At 50.4% G+C, this 9,582-nt stretch overlaps 1 protein-coding gene across 2 annotated transcripts; it reads left to right on the top strand.

The window, feature by feature from the left end:
• The first annotated feature begins 2,228 nt into the window (after positions 1 to 2,228).
• MFSD5 (major facilitator superfamily domain containing 5) lies at positions 2,229 to 4,591 on the top strand. Of its 2 annotated transcripts, none has more exons than XM_046644986.1 (2): positions 2,229 to 2,391; positions 2,979 to 4,591. In XM_046644986.1, exon 2 carries the CDS (start codon positions 2,997 to 2,999, stop codon positions 4,347 to 4,349), a length of 1,353 nt encoding a protein of 450 aa, XP_046500942.1. In that variant the 5' UTR covers positions 2,229 to 2,391; positions 2,979 to 2,996; the 3' UTR covers positions 4,350 to 4,591. The 2 variants fall into 2 exon arrangements, with proteins under 2 accessions (XP_046500942.1, XP_046500948.1); XM_046644992.1 differs by lacking the exon at positions 2,229 to 2,391 and adding an exon at positions 2,575 to 2,719.
• The last annotated feature ends 4,991 nt before the right edge of the window (positions 4,592 to 9,582 follow it).

Genomic DNA, 9,582 nt, shown 5'->3' with positions numbered 1-9,582 from the left:
TCTAGATGAATGCATGGGAACCACTACCCCTTTCTACTTTCTACAAGTTCGCCAGGTAAGGATAAAGGCACTCTAGAACTTGTCAGATATAAATCCCAGCTGTTGGGGCCCGCCCCGTGGCCTGGCTGAGTGTTTAGGTTCGAGCGCTCTGGTTCGGCAGCCCAAGGTTTCGCCAGTTCAAATCCTGGGCGCGGACATGGCATTGCTTGTCAGGCTATGTTGAGACGGCATCCCACATGCCACAACTAGAAGGACCTACAACTAAAAATACACAACTATGTAGCAGGGGGCTTTGGGGAGAAAAAGGAAAAAAAAAAAAGAAAAACTCTAAATCTCAGCTGTTTACTTTATCATAAGAAAGTATTTCTCGAGATGTAATCCTAGACTCTCACTTCCTCTACCCTCCAAGCTTTAGTATAAAAGAAACTGACATTTACACATCACCTGTGCAGGTGGGGGAACTCTTTTATCTTCTCAGATACCGTATGAGCATGAAATTGGAAAGATCTGGGTCCCACTTCTGACTCTACCTCTTACCATGTGGCTCTGGGCATGCTACCTAACTTTTCAAACTCTGAAGGATAGTAATAGTACTTATCTTCTGGGTTGTTGTGACAGTTAAATAATTCATCCAAAGCAGGTGGCCCAGGACTTCTTACAACAGAGCTTAGGTACATAATAACTGTTTGATAAGTGTCACCAGCTAATGTGGGCCAGCACTTTTTAGAGCAATTTACATGGATTAACTTATTCATTAATTTGTTCATCAAATGTTTACTGAATTTTCTTAATGCCAATAACTGCTTTAAGTACTGGGAATACAAGTGAACAAAACAGATAAAAATCTGTTGGGAGAAGAGACAGTAAATAAGTAAAATATATAGTGTGCCAAATGGTGTTAAGTGCTACGGAGAAAATGCAGCAAAGGAGAATAGAGAGTTGGAAGGAAAGCAGGTAGATTACCGTAGCGAAGGTGGCGGTGTTGCTATTTTAAACAGGATGACCCAGGAAGGCCTCTCTGATAAGGCGACATTTGAACAGAGAACTGGTGGGGCTGAGGGAGGGAACCATGTGGATATCTGGGAGAAGAAACAGAACCTTGCAGGGCACAGCGTGCCAAGGCCTTGACGGTAGCCAGTGTAGATGGAGTAGAAAGTGTAGGAGAAAGAACTATAGGAGGGTAGATCAGAGATGTAGCAGAGGACAGAGGGCTTTGTAGGCCATTATAAGACTTCTGGGAGGCCAACCCGGTGGCATAGTGGTTAGGTTCAAGGGCTCAGATCCTGGGCACGGACCTTCACACCACTCATCAACCTATGCTGTGGCAGTGTCCCACATACAAAAAATAGAGGAAGATTGGCACAGATGTTAGCTCAGCAACAATCTTCCTCAAACAAAAAGAGGAAAATTGGCAACAGATGTTAGCTCAGGGCCAATCTTCCTCAACAAAGAAAAATATAATACATATTTCAGCTTTTATGCTTAGTGAGATGGGAGGCCATTGGACGGTTTCAAGAAGATGATACTAAGGCGAGAGAGAGGTTAAATAACCTTTCTAGGGTAACACAGCTCCTACATGGCAGAAGGTGGGCATTTAACTCCAGGGCTAAAGATCTTAACTCTCCATTCCCGCTGAACCTTAGCCTTTTTATTTGAGTACTGCTCTTCTGTGATTGCAGACAAACAGACTGGGACACTGAGAAGCTATGTGGCTTGCCCGAGGCCACACAGCTGGTAAGTGATAGGGATGGGGTCGGAGCGGCAGTCTGTCAGCAAACCTGCGTCCAAGTCCTTTACACCACACTGCCTCCCTCAGGTGTCTGGCCCATACTGACTGCTGGCCTCTGGAGGTCAATACAGTGGGAGAGGAGGGAAATCGAGGAGCCCCTGCCGGCTCGGGGCAGCGGCGTTCCGTGGGAAGCTCCAGCCCCGGGCTCTGGGGGACGGCGGGCATCTTCCCGGGCACAGGTGCGCTCTCTCACCCACGGCACGGAGAGAGGGAGACAGAAAATGCGTCTTTATTTCGGGGTGGCCCCGCAGGTATCCGCGAGAGGAACCAACGGGCATCACGGGGCGGCAGCGGTCGGAGCCCGACCGGGAACAGCCACCGGCACCGCCTCTGGACGCCCCCGGGCTGGCGCCCGGAGTTCCGCGCGCGGGCGGGGGCAAGAAGGCGGAGCAGGGGCGGGGCTTGAGCGCCGCGCCCCCGTCACGTGACGGGGCCATCATGGCGGCCGCCAGAGGCCTGTCAGGCTCCCGGAAGCAGGCTGCAAGGGGCGGGTGCGCCGCTGGAACCCAAGCCGGAGCCGGAGCCGGAGGTAGAGCGGCCAGGGCGGCCGGGCGGCCCGGAGCCGGACGTGTCCGGAGCGTCCCCGCAGACCGGGGCAGCAGGTGAGATGACGTCTAGGCGCGGCGCGGGCGAGTGTGACGGCGCTGGGGCGCTGGGCGCGGGCTAGGGGGCGCCGGGGGGGGGGGGGGGGGCGTGACTTGGAGGAGGGGGAATCTGAGATGCCCGCGCGTGACCCTGAAGCAACTCGAGAGGCTCGCGCGGGCGGGAGGGATGCCCGGGACAGATGACGAGACATTAGGCAAAAACAGGCTCTCCAGAGACGATGGGAGGCAGTAGAAGGAAGTGTGCAGAAGCTGTTGTGGAAGAGGGCAGCAGCCTCTTAGCTTGCGGGGCTGGGATTATTGAAGGGACACTCTCTTGCTTTGCCAGGCAAGGGTGGGGCGAATGCTCAGTCTTCTCCGCTCTCTTCTTACCCCTCCCTGCCCCACAGTGTCCTAGACGATCGCTCTGGCGGGCCACTCCTCCCACCCACCCAACTGGTCCCTCCAGTCTTGGGGAGAGGAGTTGAGGGGTGGGGAACTGCAGTTAGCAGGGTGGTTGGGTGGAGCTGCCTTCTGCTTAGGCACTCAGCCCTTGACAGTGCTACCCGGGCAATGGAGGTGACTCTGAACCCCCCTTCTCTCCCCAGGTCGTCCGGGGACCGGCCATGCTGGTGACTGCCTACCTTGTCTTTGTGGTCCTCCTAGCCTCCTGCTTGGGGCTGGAACTGTCAAGATGCCGGGCTAAACCTCCTGGAAGGGCCTGCAGCAATCCCTCCTTCCTTCGGTTTCAACTGGACTTCTATCAAGTGTACTTCCTGGCCCTGGCAGCTGACTGGCTCCAGGCCCCCTACCTCTATAAACTCTATCAGCATTACCACTTCCTGGAGGGTCAAATTGCCATCCTCTATGTCTGTGGCCTTGCCTCCACAGTCCTTTTTGGGCTGGTGGCCTCCTCCCTTGTGGATTGGCTGGGTCGCAAGAAGTCTTGTGTCCTCTTCTCTCTCACTTACTCTCTTTGCTGCTTAACCAAACTCTCTCGGGACTACTTTATGCTGCTGGTGGGCCGAGCACTCGGTGGGCTGTCCACAGCTCTGCTCTTCTCAGCCTTCGAGGCCTGGTACATCCACGAGCACATGGAACGGCATGACTTCCCTGCTGAGTGGATCCCAGCTACCTTTGCCCGAGCTGCCTTCTGGAACCATGTGCTGGCTGTAGTGGCAGGTGTGGCAGCTGAGGCTGTGGCCTGCTGGGTGGGGCTGGGGCCTGTAGCACCCTTTGTGGCTGCCATCCCTCTCTTGGGTCTGGCTGGCGCCTTGGCCCTTCACAACTGGGGAGAGAACTATGATCGGCAGCGTGCCTTCTCAAGGACCTGTGCTGGGGGCCTGCGCTGCCTCCTCTCAGACCGCCGTGTGCTGCTGCTGGGCACCATACAGGCCCTGTTTGAGAGTGTCATTTTCATCTTTGTCTTCCTCTGGACACCTGTACTGGACCCATATGGGGCCCCGCTGGGCATCATCTTCTCCAGCTTCATGGCAGCCAGCCTGCTCGGCTCTTCCCTGTACCGCATTGCCACCTCCAAGAGGTACCACCTTCAGCCCATGCACCTACTCTCCCTTGCTGTCCTCATCGTCGTCTTCTCCCTCTTCATGTTGACTTTCTCCACCAGCCCAGGCCAGGAGAGTCCAGTGGAGTCCTTCATAGCTTTCCTGCTTATCGAATTGGCCTGTGGGCTATACTTTCCCAGCATGAGCTTCCTGCGGAGAAAAGTGATCCCTGAGACAGAGCAAGCTGGTGTACTCAACTGGTTTCGCGTGCCCCTGCACTTACTGGCCTGCCTGGGGCTCCTAGTCCTCCACGACAGTGATCGCAAAACGGGCACTCGGAACATGTTCAGCATATGCTCTGCTGTCATGGTGATGGCTCTACTGGCGGTGGTGGGGCTCTTCACTGTGGTAAGGCACGATGCTGAGCTGCGGGTGCCCTCACCCACTGGGGAGCCCTATGCCCCTGAGCTCTAACCCTGTTCCGGGACAAGGGGGCTGGGACGGACTCTTAAATCCCACCTCTCCAGGGTTGTGCAGATATCTCTGTGACTGACTTTGTGACTGTCTGGCCCCTCAGCCTGTCCTGGGGCCCCTTCCTGCCAGTGCTTTGGGTTGGGGAGCACATGGGGGTGATGGCCTGGAAAGAAGATGCCAAAAGTTGCCTCTGTGTGACTCCTTCTCCCCTTTCCATTTACAAATAAACACTTTTAATCGATCATTGATTGGATTTACTCATCCTCACCTCTACCCACCTCAGTAGTTTCTGGTGAGTGGGCAACTGGAGGTTTTGAGGATGGAGGTGGCATTAGCCAGCAGAAGGTTTATATTTCTAACCTCTCTAAGACTGTCTCCAGCATAAACTGAGAGCTGTTTAATTGCCTCTCAGCAGAAATGGATGGGAAATGCCTGAGGCTCCTAGTTCCTCATATCTTGTTTCCCTGGGGACAGGTACCCTCCCCAGTTGCCAAGCAAAACCTTTGCTCCATATCCAAGGTGAGACAGTCTCTAGAGCATGTCGGGTAAATGCCCAAGCCACTGAGCAAAGATTCAGGGGCTTGGGTTACTTCTATAACCACCCCTTGGGGCAAAACAGCGCCTTCCTACAGGAACAAGCTTTCGGCTCAGCACATGAGTGCTACCTGCCTTCTGCCTCTGTGGCTATGAATGCACCATTTGCCCAGCATCACCTGGGCCCACCAGGTCCTGTATCCTTGCATGAAACCTAAGTGAAGGGCTGCCAAGGGGAGAGAGCAGTGAATGGCTGAGGGACTGGGACAGCTTGTCTGTACCTGACTCTTCCCCACCCAGCTTGAGTGAGGGTGATGGAGCCATCAGGGGAGGAAACAGTACCAGTGGGAACGCCAGTTCTGTGGGCCCCTCCCTGCCTCACCTCTGATTGTGTCTGCCTTTCCTCCTCCCACCAAAACCTGGGCTTCTCAGGGAAGCAGAGCCAGCTTTAAGAAGGGTGGGGATGGAGGGAGGGTAGGCTCAAGGGTGTGTCCTGGAATGTACTTGAGATGGGCACGGGGGACCCACCTGTTCTGGAAAGGGATTGAAGACCTTTCCTTGGGTCCCAGACTCCTTCCCAGACAGGAAGATGCAAGACTCCCAGACCTGCAAGTCTCAACCTGTGTGGAGAGATAGCATCAGCTGGTGCTGGAGGAATGCAGCCTGGATGGGCTTCTGTGGGGGCAGGCTGAGGAGGAGGGGTGGGTAGTGGTCTAGGTCCCTCAGAGCAGGAAAAAACACATGTTCCCCCACCCAGGCTGCAGGGAGTAGAATTTGTGGTTAAGTTCGGAAAGCTATCTTTTCCTTCCCCCATCTTGATGCTAAGGCAGAGTCTGTTGCAATAACTCCACTTCCTCTTTCTGCCCTGTTGAGCTGGACCTGGATATATTTTATAGTTATTGTAGACTTTCTCTCTGTCCCTACCATACTATGATCTCCTTGAGGACAAGAGGAAAGTGTCTTACTCCCCTTTGTCTCCTCCATATGTACACACAAGTGCGTGCTTTGCACGTGACTGTGCTCAGTAGATGTCTGGGGCAGAGACGGGCTGGCTCACACCTGGCTTTTCAAGAGCCACCCATTTTTTGGGAAGTCTGTTAGACTAGAGTCTAGAGTCTAGTTAATGATTTGTTGTTTTGCATGACAGTAATTATTTACTGATGGAAGCATGAGGGAGCCCCACATCCCTAGTGATAAGGAAATAGGGGTGTAGAGGAGACAGACTAATGAGGTTCCTTTAGCTTCGTTCCTGCTGAGCTTCCTTCAAAGGGGCTTTTGGTGGATAGACTGGGGAGGGGTCTTTTCTGTCAGACTCACAGAATGTTAAGAGCTGGGACACATTGTAGAGGTTGTCCATCCGGCCTTAAATATATTTTTATTGAGCATGTACTATATGCCATGCATTAGTAGGTGCTGGTGAAATTTTTTTGCCCAAGAGGAAAATCTACTTAAAGGAAGGGTGTGTAGCATGTGAATGGCAAAGTTGAGGCTAAACCTTGTCTCTTGCTGTCTGCCCAGTGCCCCTTCTATGACATAGACTGCCTGTGTCCCCTGGGCCCTCATCTGCCTGCTTTCCCCCCTGTAGCCCTGCTGCCTCACCCCAAGCCCTGTCCCTCGAGAAGGGCAAGAATGTGGGAGCGTTTAGCCTTGGTCATCTGGTCTCCTTTTGGGTATCTGCCCAAATGGGTCAGTTGAGGGAGTGGTTCACCAGGGGCACACTGCCTGCAAAATGCTGTTCGTGATGCTCTGCTGAGAGGCAGCATACGGAACCGGTTTAGAGCACAGAGCCAGAGCCTGACTGCCTGGGTTCAAATCTGTGTCTTAGTTTCCTCATCTGTAAAATGGGGATGCTAGTGTAGTTTCTACCCCACAGGGCTCTTGTGAGGATTAAGTGCATTTCTGAATATAAGTGCTTAGAACAGTATTTGGCCCACAATCTAAGCACTACATAAGTGTCTGCTTTTATATTTTATTTTTTAACTTTTTCAATCCAGCTGAGCCTATCTGGATTTGGATATGAGAATGAGTGGATGGGGCTGTAATGTGGTGTAGAACTTTCAAACACATCCCAGTGGTTGGGTAATTCCCGGCAGTGTTTTCCCTTGGTCCTGGCCCAGATAGAAATATCAAGCTATCTGAGAGGCCTTCTTCTTTGGCGTATGTGAGCAGCTGAGTAGGGTGTCAGTAGGTTCCACTTGAACTCATTTCCTCCTCCTCAAGTGGGAAGGTCAGCAGGCTGTCAGATTTGATACACACCACCATCTTTCACTAAGAGGCTCCTGATTTTCTCACTTTCTATCCAGCTGGACACATGATTATTTGATTTGGAAGTCTTAAGTGATCCTGAGAACAGAAACGTCCCGAGGAACCAGGAGCTAATGGACAAGAAGGCAGGAGGACTGGGGCATGAGGATAGTACCGGGTTCCGAGGCCTGGACGATGACCTCTTGCTGGAGCTTCAGTCCCTGCTCAGGGAGGGGAGGGGACCATTCCAAGCTAATGGCCATGGCCCTTTGGCTGAGTCTAGGTTCCACTCCCCATCACTCTTCCCCTAACCCCAATCCTGTGGTTCTCCCTGTTCCTTTTATTATTTTTTGCCACCACTTCCCCATAGAACCACAGAATAAAATTATAAAACAAACAAAAGTTTGTCACACTTGGGATCAGATCTAATGTTATAAAAATACTTCACATTTGCTTTAAGTTTTTTTCTTTTTACAATAAAGTTATATGGACTGATTGTAAAATAATCAAATGCAAATACAGAAGTACACATTTAATATAAATATGTGAATGTAAAATGTTTATATAATATTGAAATACATATATTTATATGGGTATATAAATATATTACAAATATAAATACATTTATACGTATAGAAATATATAAGAAATGACAGGCTCCCTTAATCCTGCTCTTCATACCACTGTTAAATGTTTGAAGTCTATACCATGGGTTTAATATTAATTTTTCTGTTTTTTTTTTTTTTTTTGAGGAAGATTAGCCCTGAGCTAACATCTGCTACCAATCCTCCTCTTTTTGCCGAGGAAGACTGGCCCTGAGCTAACATCCGTGCCCATCTTCCTCTACTTTGTATGTGGGACATCTACCACAGCATGGTGTGCCAAGTGGTGCCATGTCTGCACCTGGGATCCGAACTGGCGAACCCCGGGCTGCCAAAGCAGAACGTGTGCACTTAAACACTGCGCCACCGGGTGGGCCCCTCTGTTTATTTTTTAAAATAAAAATCAAGTCATATCATTCACGCTGTTCTGCAACTCTTTTTTTTTTTTTTTTTACATAACAGACTATCTTCTTTTTCTTTTTAAAACAATTAAAATCCACAGGAAGACTGTAACAGCCATTCGTGTATCTCTGATATCTTTGTCAGTACACATAAAACGTGCTGGGGCCGGCCTGTTGATGTAGAGGTTATGCACTCCGCTTTGGCAGCCCGGGGTTCACAGGTTCGAATCCCAGGTGAGGACCTATATACCGCTCATCAAGCCATGCTGTGGTGGTGTATCCCACATACAAAATAGAGGATAATTGGCACACAGATGTTAGCTCAGGGCCCATCTTCCTCACACACGCACACACACAAGTGCTTATTGATGGCAGCAAAGCATTGTTAGGGCCTTTGGAAAGCATTTCAAGGCTAGTCTATTTAAGGCTGGCAGAACCCCGGGGAGGTAGTGAGGCTTAATGTTACTCTCTCCTTTTCATAGATTAATAATAAATTGAGCTGGGACTAGAACCTGGCTCCTGTGTCTAGACTCAAGTTCAAAGCTCTTCCCACCATCCTGAGCTGTCTCTATAAGCTTGGGATTCCGGTGAGAGATTGAATTATATGACTCAAGTTCATATTGGTCAGCATTTATTGATCTACCATCTGGTACTTAAAGAACTTCCTGCTTCTTGTAAGAAGTAGAAGAGGAATAAAAAAGGATAAGATCTCTGCCTTGAGGAGTTTATATAGGGAACATAGAAATACATAGGAAAAAGGCCCAGAACACTTGCTGCACAACATGTAAGTGAACACTAATCGCTAAGGTGTAAGCAAGAGAAAATGAGTACTGAGAGAAGTGATGTATTCGTTGACCATTTATGAACACCTCCTCTCCACTGGGTCCCTTACCCTGTAAGAGATATGTCTGCAATGTCTGTAACACACATTTAGTACTTGCATTAAGGTGACAGACGCTGAGATTCTTGGGAGATGTCTTGATTTTTTTTTTTTAATAGTCTTCCCTGCTACATTCTCAGGTCCTAAAAGAGGCTGATGATGATGAAGAAAGGCGGTGATAGAGAAGGATGAGTTATCCAACAGAGTTCTTCGGGAAAGAGATAACTGGGAGACCAGAGTTGTGAACTGAACGCTTTGGTGGAGGAAGGAAAGAGAAGCAGAGCCAACTGAGTGTGTATGTTTGAGGAAGGAGTTACGACTTACCAAACAAAGTCATTAAAGACGGTGAAATAGCCCAGTGAATGAGTTTTCCTAGTTCTTCCCGTCCCTCAAAACCCCCACCCCACCTCCCTAACCTCCATCCCCCATCAAGGAGCGCTAGGTCCTCTGTCTCTCTCATGCAATCCTGTTCATGGCAGTAGCAAGGCTGGAAGGCAGAGAGAGGGCTGGAAGTCGCCACGGTGCTCCTGTCAGTGCCCCCCGAAAACTGTATCTTTAAAGAATTCCGTGAA

Source organism: Equus quagga, chromosome 1, assembly GCF_021613505.1.
Source record: "Equus quagga isolate Etosha38 chromosome 1, UCLA_HA_Equagga_1.0, whole genome shotgun sequence".
NCBI lineage: Eukaryota > Metazoa > Chordata > Mammalia > Perissodactyla > Equidae > Equus > Equus quagga.
The sequence above is the reverse complement of the archived record's forward strand: the minus strand, read 5'-3'. Positions and strand labels throughout refer to the sequence as shown.

What these genes read in the sequence shown, in the direction of transcription:
- MFSD5 (XM_046644986.1), top strand. Translation starts at nt 2,997, where the DNA reads ATGCTGGTGACTGCCTACCTTGTCTTTGTGGTCCTCCTAGCCTCCTGC.